Source organism: Danio rerio, chromosome 3, assembly GCF_049306965.1.
Source record: "Danio rerio strain Tuebingen ecotype United States chromosome 3, GRCz12tu, whole genome shotgun sequence".
NCBI classification, from domain to species: domain Eukaryota; kingdom Metazoa; phylum Chordata; class Actinopteri; order Cypriniformes; family Danionidae; genus Danio; species Danio rerio.
This window is the reverse complement of record NC_133178.1, coordinates 5415574-5435491: the sequence shown is the minus strand read 5'-3', so window position 1 is coordinate 5435491 and position 19918 is coordinate 5415574. Positions and strand designations below refer to the sequence as shown.

General features: G+C 38.9%; 1 protein-coding gene across 1 annotated transcript in view; it reads left to right on the top strand.

The window, feature by feature from the left end:
• Positions 1-19918, top strand: part of mast1b (microtubule associated serine/threonine kinase 1b) — an 87792-nt gene that overhangs the window by 22198 nt on the left and 45676 nt on the right. The window contains exons 2-3 of the mRNA XM_009299113.5: positions 9026-9054; positions 19014-19099. Coding sequence (XP_009297388.1) covers positions 9026-9054; positions 19014-19099 — 115 coding nt within the window. The remainder of the gene's footprint in view (positions 1-9025; positions 9055-19013; positions 19100-19918) is intronic.

Here is a 19918-nt window from a genome sequence, read left to right as displayed (position 1 = left end):
GACACCTATATTTTACTAAAAAGTGTAAATTGGTTGTTTTTGCGTTATTTCAAGCAATTTCGTACTTCTGGTTTGAAACGAATTTTTGAAGCTGCGTCACGGTCATGACATAATAGCGTGTATTCCAGCGTGCAGACTGGACGTCTGTGCCAGAGTGTGTCTCATTACGTCTTACAGTGTGATGCATTAATGCATGAGTAAGGCTTGGTTCAAACCAATCAGCGCGCTCTATTGTGCAACTTCATTAATATTCATTACTGTCACAGTGTTTAGACGACAGAGACGCTACGTTGTGTTGGCAAAACAAGCGTGAAGTGTTGCTTTTATAGTTTGCTGCAGTTACGTTTTGTTTTCATTTTCTCTCTGTGAGAGCTCAGACTCACGTGTGGATTAACAGTGTACGCGACGCTCAACAACAATAACTTGCGTGTCTAAGGAGGATTATTGTTTACCTGAGAGCTGTTCTCATCTGTAAACGCTGAGATCCGGATTCGCTTGTAGTCTCCTCTTAATAAAGACGCGACTCTAGTTGCTGGTGATTGTCCTGTCTCTACAGATTTGGTAAGTGAGCGACCAGTGCTCTTTGTTTATTCAGTTTGTTCGTATCAAACTAAGTTAACTATTGCACCATAACATGTTAGGACCACAACCAAACTTTAACCTCATGTAGGGTTTTCACCGCATTTAGTGACCGGAATAACACACGCGGCTTTCTGACACTACTTGCCGTGTGCATCTAAGTTTCCGGGAAATGCTGAGTTTTTTTTCTCTCATTCGCCGTGCGGAATCAAACATTGCATGAAAAATACACGCTTAAAGCAGATCCTCGAATCAAATATCTCGTTTGTCGCGAGGGGCATGAATGAATTCCCTGAATGAAAGAGCCAAACTGCAGTTAAAGTCCACCATTTAATAATTTGGCAAATAATTCAACTACAGATGTCCATGAAATTCAGCGTGCCCAAATAGACACTCCCACACCATGCCTCTTTTCTTCCTCCGACACTCCCCCCTAAACAGAGCTGGACACGCCCACTTTTCTGACTTTTTCCAAAGTAGAGGTGTGAAAACTGCTAAAACAAGGGGGTTTCATGGCCCTTTAAGGAAACAAAAACGTATCTTTTTGAAAACGCTCTCCAAAGTGGATAAATTTGAAAACGCTGTTTTCGTGTCGTAGTGTAGACTGTGAAAACGGAGTCTTTAGAAATCGATGACGTGTTTTTTGTCATGTGACAGTCATGTTACTAATTCGTTTACTTTAATTTCATTGTGGTTATGAGTTTAGTGATGTCGTCCTTACTGTAAAGGGTAAGCAGCGTCATCAGCAGGATACTGTTCTTTAAAGCGGTCCAGTATATCGGCGTATTTGTTTTGGCACGTCTCCCAGTCTACATTTTCACTTTCTTTTGCAACTTTGTATTCATGTGTTACTCGACGCAGCAACTCCACTTCATTGTCAGTCCATTTAAAAAAACTCTGTGCTTTTCCTTGACATTTTGCCGAAACGTTTTAAAGAGCCGGAAAGAAAATAAACGTCAGGCGGAAATGACGCGTGCCGAAGCGTCTTACGTTTCACGTAGTGTAGACATGGCCTTGGTGACTGTCGCTCTAAATGCAAATGAGATTGTGCTCTTTTCAAAAAAAGGGCGGGGCTAGTAATGCCTGTGTGTCAGCCTAGTGGCAGATTAATTTTCTCCATAGTGTCAGTTGTATCGGATTGCTTAGTTTTAACGTTATGAATTTGTCCCGCTATCTCTTGTTGTAGAGCATCCATTTTGGTTTTGACTTCTGAACACAGTGACAATAAATCCGATCTCAGACCGAAAGCTTGACATCTTGACACCTCCGTTTTAATAGTCTCTGCCATCTGGTCATATGAGGATATCGGTTCAGTCTTAACCAGCTGAAGAAGTGTATTGTCCTTTAGCCAAGATTGCTCAGCGCAACTGTTAATTGTAGTGTTGGTGGCAGCCTACATGCTAGCTTGCTTTATGTTAGGACGTTTAAGCCGCGGCTGTCTTGTCGTCTTTTTTTTTTTTTTTTTACACTTTTGCTTGCCTTTTTAATACAAATCATTTAGATGCAGGATTTTAGTCGAAACAAAGTTGTCTCTTTCAAAGTATACTCTCGTGTAATTGGCGCCAATACAGTTAAAGATGGTAAGAGCGCAAACAAAACTCGACTACCCCCTCATCTTGCTGCCGGAGGTCCCCTAGTGGCAGATTCAAAAAAAAAACTGACGTTCTATGTTAATGAGGGAGATTTGATGTCACTAGTGGGCGGGGCTTTCCCCCTCTGATGACACGAACAAAGGGAGAATGTCAATCAAAGTGTTCCTGCAGACTGTTTTCATCAAGTCTGATTATAAAAAATACAATAAATTCCTGTTTACCATTAGTAGCTGGTTATATTCACACACTGCTGACACACAACTGTGTTTAAACCCCTTATAAAGTGATTTTTGCATAATAGGTTCCCTTTAAAAAATGTGTTCTGATGGTCATTTTTAGCTCAATTGGTCTTTCAGATCATTCAGATGTTTGGTTTTGATGCTTAAATGCTTTCCTGAATGTATTTTTCTATAGCTGCTCATAATAAAAAAAAAAAAATATATATAAATAAATATATATATATATATATATATATATATATATATATATATATATATATATATATATATATATATATRTGTGTGTGTGTGTGTGTGTGTGTGTGTGTGTGTGTGTGTGTGTGTGTGTATATATATATATATATTATGTATATATATATATATATATATATATATATATATATATATATATATATATATATATATATTAGGGGTGTAACGATACACTCAGCTGACGATACAATGTGTATCACGATATAATGTTCACGATTCGACATGCATCCCGATATTTGGAATAAAAATTGAAAATTAAACTGAAATGCAGATTTTACCAAGTAAACTATTTTTTATGTATTTCTTTTGTTTCAACTTGTTAAACTGAACGTTCTTTAAGAAAATAAATTAAACAGGCCTGTCTCTGGAAAATAAAACAATTTAAAAACTTCTTAAAAATATTATTGAAATGACAGAGACAAAATTAAAGAACAATTTAAGTAAAGGTGCAAAAAAAATAAGCTTTCTATTCAATTGAATTTAACAGTAAGAGCTTAAGGCTTTGCTTGGTTTTGTGTGTGCAAAAAAAAAAATCCACATTTCCAGGTATTTAATTCATATTTAATTAAATTCATTTGGAGATATCTCTAATTAAAATTGTGACTTGTCAAAACTCATTTAGAGATATCTGCAAATATTTTTCAATGGAAGTTAATGGAGGAATATGACTAGTCATAATATATTTGCAGATATCTCCAATCTGATTTCGTACTAGTACAATTGTAATTGCAGATATCTCTAATTGTCATTCTGACTAGTCGAATTATAATTTTGACTAGTCAAAATATAATAACGGCTTACCATACGCGCGCCTCTATCAAAGTCCGCCCTCTGTAGTAACAGCTCACGGTCAGCTCACGTCATGTGTGATGCGGGAACATTATATGAAGACAGAATGATATTTTAGGGTGAATTGTACCTTATAAATACAGTATGTGACTCTTTCAACACCATTAGAAGGTTTCCATGTCGCTGTGCAAAGTATGTAAATCACTGTGAAGACTTTAAAACTTAGGATGGTTGACCCAGTATGCGTGTCAAAAAGCGGACGAGTCTAAAGCAATGACTTTACAACCGAAATGTTGCCAGACGTCTGATTTTGAGAGGATGGGTCATCCTCTATTTCAGCTCCACACATCTTGGTCTGTTAACATTACTGCTGCTGCAATCTGAACTCACGTGCGACAGCAGGTGGAACGTAGCTCACGTGCAAACAGCTCAACTAATAAGAGAAAACGGACGTCATATCGTAATCAAATCGTCATCACGCCACGATGCATATTGTGACATTTTTGCATCGCAATAAATCTGTATATATAGATATGTATATACATATGTATGTATGTATGTATGTATGTGTGTATACACACACACACACACACACACACACACACACACACACATATATATATGTGTGTGTGTGTGTGTATATATATATTTATACTTTTTTATTGCATTTTTGGTAGCATCATTAACCTCTTAACCTCTCTCCCTGTCAGCATTAATTAATTATTATCATAATGAATTAAATTCTTGATTAATTTATTGATTGATTGATTGATTGACCAACCGTCAATCAATCAATCAATCAATCAATCAATCAATCAATCAATCAATCAATCAATCAATTAATGAAACAATCAAACAATCAATCATTTTATTTTATTTGTTTGTCAAGCCTGAAATGATTAATTCCCTTGGCTTATGAATAATTTTGGGTTTGGCTTTATATATATTTTTGTTTGTTGTTGTTGTTGTGTAAATAAAGCAATACAAATAGACGCTCTTTCTCATACTTCAGCCTCTATATCAAAGTTCCTCAAAGCAAAGAAGGTCAAGGTGCTCCTGGATTGGCCAACCAAGTCACCAGACATAAACATTATTGAGCATATCTGGGGTAAGATTGAGGCATTGAAGATGAATTCACCTTCTTTTCACCTTCTTCTTTCCTAGACTTAACAGACAAGTCTTAGCAAAGTCAGACCTTACTGCCCTAAATAATGAAAATCGAAGCATGATCATATTTTAGTTTGGTCAAATAAGCATAATCTAGAGGCCTTTGCCTTTTATATAAGCCACTTCTGATACCAAATGACCAACTAGAAGTCAACTTATTATTTGTTGTTCTTAAAATCTGGATAGGCTACAAGACTTGTCAGGTAGTGTAAGTAATAAAATTATATTTTTTCATTTTGTACTGCTGTAAAATGTTTTAACAGGTTTCGTCTCCATATTGTGTTCTGCATGCCTCTGCTGGATGCCGTAAATCGAGGCACAGCAATAAATCCAAGGACATCTGAATGCTCTATTGATTAGTGATGTCTGCCACTCAATGATAATGACGTTTGCTGGATAAAGCGGCGGCGAGCCAATTCTGCTGTTGAATAACATGCATTCCTATGAAATGTAATCGGTTAAAACATTTGACAGAATTTGTTGGCTTACTGGCATTTTATTGGCTCATGGATCTCTAGAGGGCGGGGCTTAGTGTCTTTAAGCTCGTCTTATTCCGCATGCACTGAAAAATCACTGTGAATTCAGATGGTTAATGCTGATTTTGATGTTAAGTTTTGGTCACATCAGCACTTCCACTTCCAGAATGACAATTTCTTGATAATTTATGCACCCCCTTGTGAGCTAATATTAAGTCGAAAAAAGAAATTAAGGTTTCTGAGGAAAACATGCTGGAGTTTCCAAAATACAGTTTCAGAGCAAACATATTCAAATACAAATCATAGACACCATTAAGTTGTTTTGTGGTGTTTATTTGTTGTTGAGCAAAGAACTGCACAAAAATAATCCTTTATGTTTAGATATATTTATTTCTCTGTAAATATCATTACTGTGAAAAAGAACAAAAGTTGTTGTCCTCATACTGGCCCCTAGCGTTCATTTTACCTAGAAACTACATTCAAATGTATGTTTAAGTACGTTTTTGTGATTGATGAGTCTGCGTTGACTCATGCTGTGTTCACACCAGACGCGGAACGTGCGTAATTGCGCTATTCGTGCGTAAATAGCCGCGTGAACATTTGAGTTTACTCGCTTCATTCGCGCGTCAAACCCCGCTTCATTCGCGTGTCAAATTCACTTCAGAACAGACGCAGATTCGCGTGATGGGCAGTGCTTCTGTCTGCCCGAAGACTTTAGCTTCATAGCTAAAGGGCTAACATGGATTTTATGAAGAAAATAACAGTGTTTATGTGCTTTATGAAGGATGATAAACATCGTCGATACGTTTAGGGTCGTGTCTGAGTCCACTACATCCTTTCAGAGGTGCATCCAGCTCTGTGAGCTCATAAACTCCTGCAGAAACTTAACCTGGATGACGAAGGCTTTCAGCGGTGCTTCTGACCGAGCCAAGCTAAGTTTGATGAACTGTTGTTGGTGAAGGCTGGAGGATTTCCCTTGGAACACCGATAACAGGTTCTACGTCACAATCATGCCCCCACAAGAGCAAGCTTCTGATTGGTTAACGCGACGCGAATGTACGCGGAAGTTCAGATTTTCGAAATCGAGAGATTCGCGCAAAACGCTCGTTAAGCACGTCAAACGCGCAATTTGCGTCATTCGCGCCATGTCATTTGTGCGTATCGCGCCGCAGGATGTCTATTCGCGCGTTTGCATTGATTTAACATGTAAATCACTCGCGCTTGATGCGCGTGCCGCGTCTGGTGTGAACGCAGCATCAAAGGGTTAAAGGCTTTGTTTTTGTTTTGTGAATTGTAAAAAAACATTGCTATTGGGTACGTTTCGTTGCACATTTCAGATGACAAATCCACTAGAGGGCGCTAACTACATTTTTGCGAATCTGAAATAAGTTACTTAGGGAACTTTTTATCTATCATTAGTGTGAAAAGGAACAAAAGTAGTTGTCCTCACACTGCCCCCTAGTGTTCATTTTACCTACAAACTGCAGTTGAACGTAGGTTTTTGGACGTTTTTGTGATTTTTCACAAAAAACATCGGCTGAAGCAAGTATTTACAATGAGCCTGTCTTGACTCAGGGTTAAATGCTTGGTTTTGGAGCTTCAGATCAGTTCAACTTGTACTTTCTGTGGGTCTGAATGAACATCTGTTCTGAGAGAGAAAGAGAGAGTCTGTCGAGAAGACAAATGACAGGATATTATGTGGTCGGTCGCGTGTTCAATCACAGACGTGCAGCCAGAGAAATGATAAAGGGGAACATCAGTATCTCCCTCTGTATGTGCTTGGAGCGATTCGCTTGTTTGTTCGGGATTGTTTTGCCCACAGAACCCCAACAGATGGGTTTGTTTGCATCACGTCCAGTCGTGAAATACGGTGCCAGTTGAGCAAACTGTTCAGGACAAACTCAGTGGCGTTCACACACTTTAAATCCAACACTTTCAGTAGTTCAGCTCGGGTTTTAGCATTTAACAAGTGACAAAAGTGGTTCTACAGTAGTTTTGGTTAAAGAGCAGGTCATATGGGTTTTGGAAAATATCTTATTTGCATATCATTACATTTACATTTAGTCATTTAGCAGACGCTTTTATCCAAAGCGACTTACAAATGAGGACAAGGAAGCAATTTTCACAACTAAGAGCAACAATGAATAAGTGCTATAGGCAAGTTTCAGGTCTGTAAAGTCTAAGAAGGGAAGTATTAGTAGTATTAGTATTTTTTTTTTTTTTTGGGTACAGTTAGTGTGATATTCAGAGAGGCAATTGCAGATTAGGAAGTGAAGTGGAGACTAAATAGTTGAGTTTTTAGTCGTTTCTTGAAAGTAGTGAGTGACTGCTGTTCTGATGCAGTTAGGGAGTTCATTCCACCAACTGGGCAGATTGAGCGTGAGAGTTCGCGTAAGTGATTTCTTCCCTCTTTGGGATGGAACCACGAGGCGACGTTCATTCACAGAACGCAAGTTTCTGGAGGGCACATACATCTGCAGAAGTGAGAGCAGATAAGAAGGGGCAAGGCCAGAGGTCACTTTGTAGGCAAACATCAGAGCTTTGAATTTGATGCGAGCAGCAACTGGCAGCCAGTGCAAACGGACTAGCAGCGGAGTGACATGTGCTCGTTTAGGTTCATTGAAGACCACTCGTGCTGCTGCATTCTGGAGCAGTTGAAGAGGCTTGATAGAGTTAGCTGGAAGCCCAGCTAGTAGAGAGTTGCAGTAATCCAGTTTGGAGAGAACAAGAGCTTGAACAAGGAGTTGAGCTGCATGTTCAGATAACAAGGGTCGGATCTTTCTGATGTTATAGAGTGCGAATCTGCACGATCGAGCAGTTCTAGAAATGTGGTCAGAGAAGTATCAAGATGTTGATATCTATCAGAGTTAATATTCTGCAAGGTTGTTAATCAATAAAAACACACAATGACTGAAGATATTGTCTCTCTGAATCACATTATAGCAGGGGTCACCAATCTCGGTCCTGGAGGGCCGGAGTCCCTGCAGGATTTAGCTCCAACTTGCTTCAACACATCTGCCTGGATGTTTCAAGTATACCTAATAAGACCTTGATTAGGTTGTTCAGGTGTGTTTGATTAGGGTTGGAGCTAAAATCAGCAGGACACCAGCCCTCCAGGATTAAGTTTGGTAGCCCCTGCTTTAAAGAGTCATCTTCATCAAAGAGTCATCTTATTTGCATGATCCCTGTCTTCCTGCGACATATGAAGTCTCTGAAACCAATGAAAACAGACTTGGCCAGCTATCCAATCAGAGCAGAGCTGGCTTATGGAAGGGGGAGGGGCTAACAGACCTGAAGCCCTGATTTGATTCAAATGAATTCATCACAGGATGATTCTAATATAAAAAGCCTATTCAGAGAAAATCTGACCGTAGATGCATTTAAGCCTATTGTAGAAGACTCAAGCATTATATTAGGTTGTTTTGTGGTGTTTATTTGGTGAAATATAAAATAACCCTTTATTTGTAGATATATATATCCCTGTAAATATCATCAGTGTGAAAAGGAGCAAAAGTTGTTGTCCTCATACTGCCCCCTAGTGTTTATTTTACCTAAAAATTGCAGTCAAATGTATGCTTAAGTATGTTTTATGAATCGTATTGAATTAATTGCTAAATGATTCTAATATAAAAAGCCTTTTCAAAGAAAATTACAATGTTTTCTGACTGTATAAGCATTTAAACATATTGTAAGAGACTCAAACATAGTATTAGGACACTTTGAATGTATTTGTTTTAACCAGTATTAACAAATACTACTCATTGTTAATGTTAAAGTGAACTAACGGGACCTTGGTAACTTTATAAAGTGTTACTGATGCTTTGTGTTTAGCTGAATGACATTTATAGGATCTTGTGTTGATTTTAAACTCTGTTTTCTCTCTCTCTCTGTTTTTTCCACATCTCTTGTCTCGTCGTCTTTGGCTCAAAAGGATCTTCCACTGCCTCGTAAAAACAGCAGGTGAGTCTGTTTTCAGTGATAATTCAATTCATCTTTATTTCTCTAGCGCTTTTACAATGTAGATTGTGTCAAAGAAGCTTCACATAGAAGATCATAGTAAACTGAAACTCTAGCTCTACAAGGCTCAAACCAAGCAAGCCAGTGGCGACAGCGGAGGAACAAACTTTACCAGTTGACAAAAGTGAAGGAAAAAAACCTATAGATAAACCAGGCTCGAGCATATGAACATTGATCCTGTTCTAGGCTAGTTTTTAACAGCAGACGTCGCTCTAGGCTAGTTTTTAACAGCAGACAGCGCTCTAGGCTAGTTTTTAACAGCAAACAGCGCTGTAGACTAGTTTTTAACAACAGACAGCGCTCTAGGCTAGTTTTTAACAGCAGACAGCACTCTAGGCTAGCTATTTTTTATTAGCAGACTCATTCTAGGCTAGTTTCTAACAGCAAATGGCACTCTAGGCAAGTTTTTAACAGCAGACAGCACTCTATGCTAGTTTTTAACAGCAAACAGCGCTGTAGACTAGTTTTTAACAGTAGACAGCGCTCTAGGCTAGTTTTTAACAGCAGACAGCGCTCTAGGCTAGTTTTTAAACAGCATATGGCGCTCTAGGCTATTTTTGAAACTATAGTCAGCGCTCTTGGTTAGTTTTAAACAGCAGACAGCGCTCTAGGGTAGTTTTTAACAGCAGACAGCGCTCTAGGCTAGCTATTTTTTAATAGCAGACTCATTCTAGGCTAGTTTCTAACAGCAAATGACACTCTAGGCTAGTTTTTAACAGCAGACAGCACTCTAGGCTAGTTTTTAAACAGCATATGGCGCTCTAGGCTATTTTTTAAACAATAGTCAGCGCTCTTGGTTAGTTTTAAACAGCAGACAGCGCTCTAGGCTAGTTTTTAAACAGCATATGGCGCTCTAGGCTATTTTTTAAACAATAGTCAGCGCTCTTGGTTAGTTTTAAACAGCAGACAGCGCTCTAGGCTAGTTTTTAACAGCAGACAGCACTCTAGGCTAGCTATTTTTTATTAGCAGACTCATTCTAGGCTAGTTTCTAACAGCAAATGGCACTCTAGGCAAGTTTTTAACAGCAGACAGTGCTCTATGCTAGTTTTTAACAGCAAACAGCGCTGTAGACTAGTTTTTAACAGTAGACAGCGCTCTAGGCTAGTTTTTAACAGCAGACAGCGCTCTAGGCTAGTTTTTAAACAGCATATGGCGCTCTAGGCTATTTTTGAAACTATAGTCAGCGCTCTTGGTTAGTTTTAAACAGCAGACAGCGCTCTAGGGTAGTTTTTAACAGCAGACAGCGCTCTAGGCTAGCTATTTTTTATTAGCAGACTCATTCTAGGCTAGTTTCTAACAGCAAATGACACTCTAGGCTAGTTTTTAACAGCAGACAGCACTCTAGGCTAGTTTTTAAACAGCATATGGCGCTCTAGGCTATTTTTTAAACAATAGTCAGCGCTCTTGGTTAGTTTTAAACAGCAGACAGCGCTCTAGGCTAGTTTTTAAACAGCATATGGCGCTCTAGGCTATTTTTTAAACAATAGTCAGCGCTCTTGGTTAGTTTTAAACAGCAGACAGCGCTCTAGGCTAGTTTTTAACAGCAGACAGCACTCTAGGCTAGTTTTTAACAGCAGACAGCGCTCTAGCAGACTCATTCTAGGCTAGTTTCTAACAGCAAATGGCACTCTAGGCTAGTGTATAACAGCAGATGACACTCTAGGCTAGTTTTTAACAGCAAACGGTACTCAATGCTAATTTTTAGTAATAAACGGCGCTTTAGGCTAGTGTTTAACAGCAGACAGTGATTTAGGCTAGCTTTTAACAGCAAACGCCATTCTAGGCTAGTTTTTAAGAACAAATGGCGCTCTAGGCTAGAGGGCGTTCTAGGCTAGTTTTTAAACAGCAAACGTCATTCTAGGCTAGTTTTTACAGCAGACAGCTCTCTAGGCTAGCTTTTTTATTAGCAGACGCGTTTTAGGCCAGTTTCTAACAGCAAATGGAACTTTCGGCTAGTTTTAACCAGCAAATAGTGCTCTAGGCTAGCTTTTAAACAGCAGACAGTGATTTAGGCTAGCTTTTAACAATAGACGGTGTTCTAGGCTAATATGTAACAGCAATTGGCGCTCAAGGTCTGTCAGCAGACAGCTCTATGCTAATTTTTTACAGCAGATGACACTCTAGGCTAGTTTTAACAGCAGAAGGCGCTCTATGCTAATTTTTTTTACAGCAGATGACACTCTAGGCTAGTTTTAACAGCAGATGGCGCTCTATGCTAATTTTTTTACAGCAGACGACACTAGGCTAGTTTTGAACAGCAAATGCCGCTCTATGCTAGTTTTTAATAAATAGTACTTTATGCTATTTTATAGCAGTAGACGACACTCTAGGCTAGTTTTAACACCAGGAGGCGCTCTATGCTCATTTTTTACAGCAGATGACACTAGGCTAGTTTTAACAGCAGATGGCGCTCTATGCTAACTTTTTACAGCAGACGACACTAGGCTAGTTTTGAACAGCAGATGCCGCTCTATGCTAGTGTTTAATAAATAGTGCTCTATGCTATTTTATAGCAGTAGACGGCACTTTAGGCTAGTTTTAACAGCAGATGGCGCTCTATGCAAATTTTTTACAGCAGACGACACTAGGCTAGTTTTGAACAGCAAATGCCGCTCTATGCTAGTTTTTAATAAATAGTGCTTTATGCTATTTTATAGCAGTAGACGACACTCTAGCCTAGTTTTAACAGCAGAAGGCGCTCTATGCAAATTTTTTTACAGCAGATGACACTCTAGGCTAGTTTTAACAGCAGAAGGCGCTCTATGCTAATTTTTTTTACAGCAGACGACACTAGGCTAGTTTTGAACTTCAAATGCCGCTCTATGCTAGTTTTTAATAAATAGTGCTTTATGCTATTTTATAGCAGTAGACGACACTCTAGGCTAGTTTTAACACCAGAAGGCGCTCTATGCTAATTTTTTACAGCAGATGACACTAGGCTAGTTTTAACAGCAGATGGCGCTCTATGCTAATATTTTACAGCAGACGACACTAGGCTAGTTTTGAACAGCAGATGCCGCTCTATGCTAGTTTTTAATAAATGGTGCTCTGTGCTATTTTATAGCAGTAGACGACACTCTAGGCTAGTTTTAACAGCAGAAGGCGCTCTATGCTAATTTTTTTTACAGCAGACGACACTAGGCTAGTTTTGAACAGCAGATGCCGCTCTATGCTAGTTTTTAATAAAGGATGCTCTATGCAATTTTATAGCAGCAGAGGACACTCTAGGCTACTTTTTGAACAGCAGACAGCGTTCTAGGCTAGTTTTTAACAACAGACCTCGCTCTAGGCGAGTGTTTTACCGCAGACGGCGCTCTAGGCTAGTTTTATACAGCAAACGGCACTCTAGGCTACTTTTTACAGCAGATGGTGCTCTAGGCTAGATTTTAACAAACTGTGTTCTAGGCTATTTTATACCAGCAGATGGTGCTTTAGGCTTGTTTTTGACAGCAGATGGTGCTCTAGGCTAAATTACATTATACACTACATTATACAATAAATAATAACATAAATAATGAACTAAAATGTCACATACATACTCAAAATCATATAAATGAACAAAGAACCTTTACATTTACTGTTCCTCAAAGATGCAACAATCATCAAAAGCCTCTAAAACGTCTCAGTGTTTATGCCGAACCTGAATTAAAACATTAAAATAGGTGTCCATCATCACCTCTCAAGATTTTGATTAAATATTTAAAGGGTTCGTTTTGTCTGCAACTTTTCTTTCCATCTCTCTCTCCAGCCAATGTTGCGATTATTTCGATTAGCAGAAGAGATACAATTGAGCAAGAAAACTAAAGAGAAATATTTAATGTTGAAAGAGTGTTTGCAGCGATGATCAAATCAGGGCTGTAATTGATTTCCCATGAACTCTTTCAACATTTTAAAAGATTATTGTGTCACAGAAGAGCTTTGTGTTGTGTTAATTACAGAAAAATCACTTTGTTTTGCAACCCTTTCATTATATTCTTTAAACAAATAATTACACATTTTTTTCATCTGAGTTATAATTTAATTAAAAATAGATGTCTGAAAATTAACTCTCTTTCGATCCATTTCCGTAAAACATTTCTTTGTTCATTTATTTTCCCCTTGCTTCTCGGTTATATCATCCTCCATGACCTCTGGGAAAAATACATATTGCTCTTAAAATTAGAAACACACACACATGTCCTGAACGGATGTACCGCACCTGCTCCCCCTCTTTTAATGCTCGTCTTGGTATCACCCATCCGCTACCCTCGAGATTTTACCCACAATTCCCCATGCAGTCTGTTTTCCAGTGCGCAGACGGTCTGGTATCCTCCAGCTGATGGTGTTTGTGCCGCTCGCAGGTTGTTTTTAATATATCGTTCTTATTTTTGAGCCTTGTGTCTTCTGATCATGCAGGCCGGTGGGTTTCGGCGCACTAAAAGGTGAAAGGATTTTTAAATCTGATTTTTAACACACCTGAAAGTGAGGTCATTGGTTACCTGCAGATGGAGATTATTAAGATGGTCATTATTAGCGCCATTTAACACGGTAGTCAATGCTGCGTTGGCGCCATTCATGTTCTGTTCGTATTGTGTGTTTCAGCTACATATTGTGCTGTTTGATTCAAAATTAGCAGGGTTTTAGGTAATTTTGTGAGTCTAATGTTGTTAGTTTCATAGTCTTCCTGATGGTGTAATTGATTATTAAATTATTACTTGTTGATTATTTTAATTAAGGGTTTCACGATTTCGATTTTAAATCAAAATTGATTAAAAAAATTTACGCTCAATTTCGATTATCGAATCAAAAAATAGAAACGTCGATGCTGCCACGCCTCCATGTCACGTCAGCTTGGCTTGCCAAGCGGGAAAAAAACAGGCTTGTTGAAGTGCTTGTTAAACGGCAGACGCAGGAGACCCGTCGTCAGAGCGTAAACCCTCTCCTCTTTCAGTGAAGTCGCCGGTGTGGAAAAATTTTGGATTTCCAGTGAGTTATGTTGACAACGTTCGTGTTGTCGACAAAAAAACCCCACAGTTTTGCAAGCTCTGCTATGTACGTATTAGGGTTCGTCCAATAGACAACACCAGCATTGCGATCCTCTGCCCGCCCCCATTGCAAATCCGCTCGTGAAAAGTACACACTCAGGCCCTGTTTACACTTGTATGTCTTTGTTTTTAAATGGCATTTTAGTACGACAACGATTTGACATCCACAGTGGCGTATAGCATTTCTGAGCAGCCCTCTTTCCTCTCTACCTCTGAAAACGCACATCACGTGACCACACACACACACAGAGACACAGACACACACACAGACATGCGCTCGGGACTGCAGGTCCAGGTAGTCAAACAAAAAAAGATCCTGTCAAACAAAAGATCCGAACCCAACTCGATTCGTGTATTCGACTCTGAGTCAAACATTTTGCTAAACAATCAATAGTTTTAAACATTCTGCACTTTCAGGGCCCTATCATACACCCGGTGACATGTGGCGTAAGGTGCGACGCAATTGTTGTTTGCTAGTTTCAGCTTGGCGCAAGAGTCGTTTTGATGTTTTGCAGCACGCTGTTTAAATAGCAAAGGCATTTGCACTCATATGTGCGCTCATAGGCGTTCTGGTCTAAAAAGGAAGGTGTTTTGAGGCGCATTGCTGGCGCGTTGCTATTTTGAGAAACTATAATAGATTTTTCAATAGACCAAAACAAAGCCGGTCTATTGTCCAGCGCAGTTAGTTGTGCGCCTCGCTTACACACTGCTTAATACACACAAGATGTAGAGCAATACGCAAATATCTTTACAAATGAAAAAGAATTAAAATAATAAGTATATATATATATATAAATGTGTATATATATATATATATATATATATATATATATATATATATATATATATATATATATATATGATATAAATATATATATGATATAAATATAAAGGATTAAATATGACAAAACATATTATTTTCTAGCCTACATAAATATAAAAACCACCGCCTTCATGCCTTCTTCATCTCGGGAGGCTTTTTCAGTTTATTCATGACAATTTGCATTTGTATAATGTTATTATTATTAGCAGTATTATTTATTATATCCATATTTATATTTGTTTTATTAAAAACAAGCTTAGATTTGTCCACCTGTCAGGTTTTAGACCATATGGGGAACAGCATGTGTTTTAGGATATAACTCAGGTTTTTGAACACACTTTGTTATTATTGGTCATTTATTCGTTTTCTGGAAATTAGAACTGAATTTGGAAAAAGTTTTGAAACAAATCTTTGTGCATAACAAACTAAATTAATTATTTATAGGCTAATTGATGTCTGTGCGTACAAGGTTTCCCTATCCACGAGAGCGAAACTTAAAGTAGATCATTTATCTCTCATTCTTACGCTACAGATGCTCTGTTTAACTGTTTTCTTTCTAGTGAAGTGTTCAGTTTTTTCACTTACACTTACTTTGCGTCCTGTAAATAGCAAATGCGATATGGCGCGACGCAACTGACTCTTAAAGGGAATGGGAGATGAGACTCTGATTGGTTTATTCTCAAATAGGGTTGTAACAATATACCGGTATGACGGTCTACCACGATTTGAACGTGCACGATTATCATACCATGAACAATTGCATATCAACGGTTTTAACCCTTAAAGACCGAGACAGCCGCCCGTGGCTAAAAATAAGTATTGCTCTTAAATGTTTAATAACTTTTGATCCGCTGATCCGATTCATACAATTCAAAGATTGGCATAAAGAAGAGAATCTCAGCTTTCCAGTGCTGTATCACATAACATTCGCGGACTTTCAGAGGCTCCGGAATCAGTGCGGTTACATCATCAAAATTTGACAACGCTGATTTGACAAAGAAACGCTCGTCACTGTGTCTCCGGACAAATCAGACATGATACATTGATGCATTGTCCCTCCTCCATGCCCAGATTGGTTCAAACTCGCTATATCACAACCAATAAGCATAGGTTTCGCTTTTGTTTGTGTACCAAGCTTTTTGAACAATACGGAATGAGAGATAGGCATACATTTCTGCGCGGCTAAATAAAACGCAAAAAAAAAAAAGTTTTGCATGAAATAATTCTGATACTAAGTACTTTTGCATGCACAGCAGCACAGAAACATGACAAAACAGTGACACAGCAAAGACGAACTGCTGCTCTTGCTGTTTTCAAAAGACACAAATGAAGATGCAGCTGTTTGTCTGCATTGCATACAACCACATCCAAATCCATGCTGGCACATAGAACCTAAGGATGTTCCATATTGAATCTAGTTTCGTTATGTAACTATTTAAAGTATAGTAAATATTTATATCTATTTTTTACTGAGGATTTGCACCATGTTTATTTGGACTTTATTTGGACTTTGACACATTATTTATTATTTTCTTATTTTTATTTGTTCATTGTAAGTGGTGTTGTTTATAGTAACTAAAAATATATTATATGGAAAAAGTCAAATTTGCTTCACTGTTCTATTATTTTGTAACATTTGTAACATACCGTATACCGCGAAACCGTCAAACCGTGGTATTGTTTTAGACGATTATCATACCGTGAAAAATTCATACCGTTACAACCCTAGTCAGCAGTTTGTGAATCCACCCCGAATGTTGTTGACTGGAGTTGGATTTGGGAGTCTTAGAGAGCCTGCAGGACTCTATTCAGCCTGTTTATGAAGCACTTTGGCTGCTCTCCGCTCACTGCTGCTGATTTCAGCTTTTACTTTGCTTGTGGGGACATTTGCTCCTCACTATGTAGATAAAACCTGACACACACACACACACACACACACACACACACACACACACACACACACACACAGTAATGGCTCTCATACACTCACTCAAGGCATATCAAGTATCTCTAGTTTACTCTCTCCTCCATTAGCTCTCTCTCTCTCTCTTCATCTCTCTCTTTTCCTCAGAGTATCTCTCTGATTCACACAGACTCACACTGATGACGGCAGAGATGGAATTTTCTGTCACACTTCTACTGCAGGACACGCACACAAAATTTTAGGAACAACAAATAATAACTTGTCTTCTAGTTGGTCATTTGGTATCAGAAGTGGCTTATATGAAAGGCAAAGGCCTCTAGATTACACTTATTTTACCACAATAAAATCTGATCATGCCTTGATTATTAATGATTTCATTAGGACAGAAAGGTCTGACCTTGCTTAGACAAAAGTCTTGTCACTGAACAGAAATAATGTCCAGTATAGAATATGAAGTCCTGCTGCAGTGGAGACAGAATGAATATTGTGTCTGACTCCATCATGAGCTTGGAGGACTGCATTCATACATCTCTGACATGACTCAAATCAATCATTAATAAAGTCATCTGGAATGGCAAAGAAAGCGTTCCTGCAGGACTCCCAGAGTTCATCAAGACTCTTTGGATTTTTCTTCAACGCCTCCTCCTTCATGCTCAATAATGTTCATGTCTGGTGACTGGGCTGGCCAATCCTGGAGCACCTTGGCCTTCTTTGCTTTCAGGAGCTTTGATGTGGAGGCTGAAGTATGAGGAGCAACGCTATCCTGCTGAAGAATTTGTCCTCTCCTGTGCTTTGTAATGTAATGGGCAGCACGAATGTCTTGATACCTCAGGCTGCTGATGTTGCCATCCACTCTGCAGATCTCTCGCACGCCCCCATACTGAATGCAACCCCAAACCATGATTTGTCCTCCACCAAACTTGACTGATTTCTGTGAGAATCTTGGGTCCATGCGGGTTCCAGTAGGTCTTTTGCAGTATTAGTGATGATTGGGATATATATATGAGCGATATCACACGAGTAGCAGTGCGATATGGCTGTATATCGGCACTGGTGGGAGGCATGCGTTGTTCCTCCTTAGTGCCCCCACCAGTGCCGATATACAGCCATATATCGCACTGCTACTCGTGTGATATTGCGTTTATACCACAGCTTGACAGCATAATTGTGTATATAAAAGCGAAATCAAACATGGAGAGTTTCAAAAACCCTTTTGTATGAGGAACTACTTTTTTTCCGGATTCAAATCATAAGCTGACAGTTAAACAGTTGAGCGTGCATCTTTTAAACTTTAGATCTGTAGTGTCTGCTTTTTGCTGGCTGTAGGTGGGCGGAGTAATACACAAAGGGTAAAGAGGCTGTAGGAGTTCTGATATTGCAGAATATCGCACGGCTATCTGCCAATCAGATTTGAGAACCAGACAGAACTGTTGTATATATATATATATATTTAGAGAGAGAGGGAGAGAGAGAGAGAGATAAAGAAAATAATAGATTTTTAAATAAAAGATATATTATATATATATTATTTTGTACCTGCAGATGATCTATTTTCACCCCTGGCCGCTGTACTGTCCACCGCACTCGCACCCTAACTCTTTTGGAGTTTAATTAATGCACACCTTTTGTAAAGCTGCTTTGGATCCATCATTATTGTGGAAAAGCGCTATACAAACAGACTTGAATTGAATTTTTATTTAGAGATTGGTGTTAAAATGCTGCCAACATCATAATTTCCCTCAGATTGTCTCCATATTGAGCAGGATCTCTCATAATGGAGCCTTTAAGACTCAGCATCTTGAATGAAAAATAAAACACATGCACATTTATATGTATTTATGTATGTATTAAATCATCTTTGCATCAAATTACAAAATGTGAATCGCCGCTTGTGTGAGGTGTGTGTAACGCAGTGTCTATAGGTGCAGGACAGTAAATCTGACATTATTCTCTCTTCTGGCTGCCGTTATCAGTCTTACACTTGTTTTCTGTCATTATTTCGGCAGGTAGGATTGTGAAAGAATTATTTATTGTACTCTTCAATTCCCTGTGCTCTTAGTTTACCCAACTATGATGAAAAGAGTATGATGTTTTCTGGACTGTATTAAAGCTCTGAATCTCTGTTTGCAGTTGCCGCAGCAACCGGAAGAGTCTGATTCTGACCTCCACCTCCCCGACTTTGCCCCGCCCACACTCGCCATTACCAGGACACATAGGTGAGTGGCCCTGCTCCCTCATAGACAGATCTTAACGCTGCTTTAAAGGGACAGTTCACCCAAAAACGAAAACTACCTCATCCCTATTCTCCCTCAATGTGGTTTAAAGCCTTTATGAGTTTGTGTCTGCTGTTGAACACAAAGGAAGATATTTTGAAGAATGCTGTAAACCAGGGATCACCAATCTCGGTCCTGGAGGGCCGGTGTCCCTGCAGGGTTTAGCTCCAACTTGCCTCAACACACCTGCCTGGATGTTTTAAGTATACCAAGTAGGACCTTGATTAGCTTGTTCAGGTGTGTTTGATTAGGGTTGGAGCTAAAATCTGCAAGACACCAGGAACAAGTTTGGTGACCCCTGCTGTAAACTTTGGCATCAGCTTCCTTAGTAGAAAAAAATAAAATGTAATGAAAGTCAATGGGTGCCAGTTACCAGGATTTTTCAGAACATATTTCTTTGTGTTCATCAGAAGAAACTCAAATGGGTTTTGAACAAGGGGAGGATGTTTAAATGATGGCAGAATTTTCTTTATTTTGGGTGTACTGTCTCTTTAAGGCAGTCTGGATGGGTTTTAGCGAAGGCGACAGATGTACAAAGGCAGTCTGTTTGCATTAGTATGAATGAGGAAAAGGGCAAGGCTAATTATGGCCACCCTAGCAAAGGAAGTCCCGCCTTCCAGTCAAAATAGCCAATCATCAATCTTTACAGACTGGTTTATTGGTGTGTATGCAAAAGCTTTTAACTTTCTCTCCCTTTCCTTCTTTTTGTCATTTCTTCAATGATTATGTACAGTTGAAGTCAGAATTATTCGCCCCCCGGTT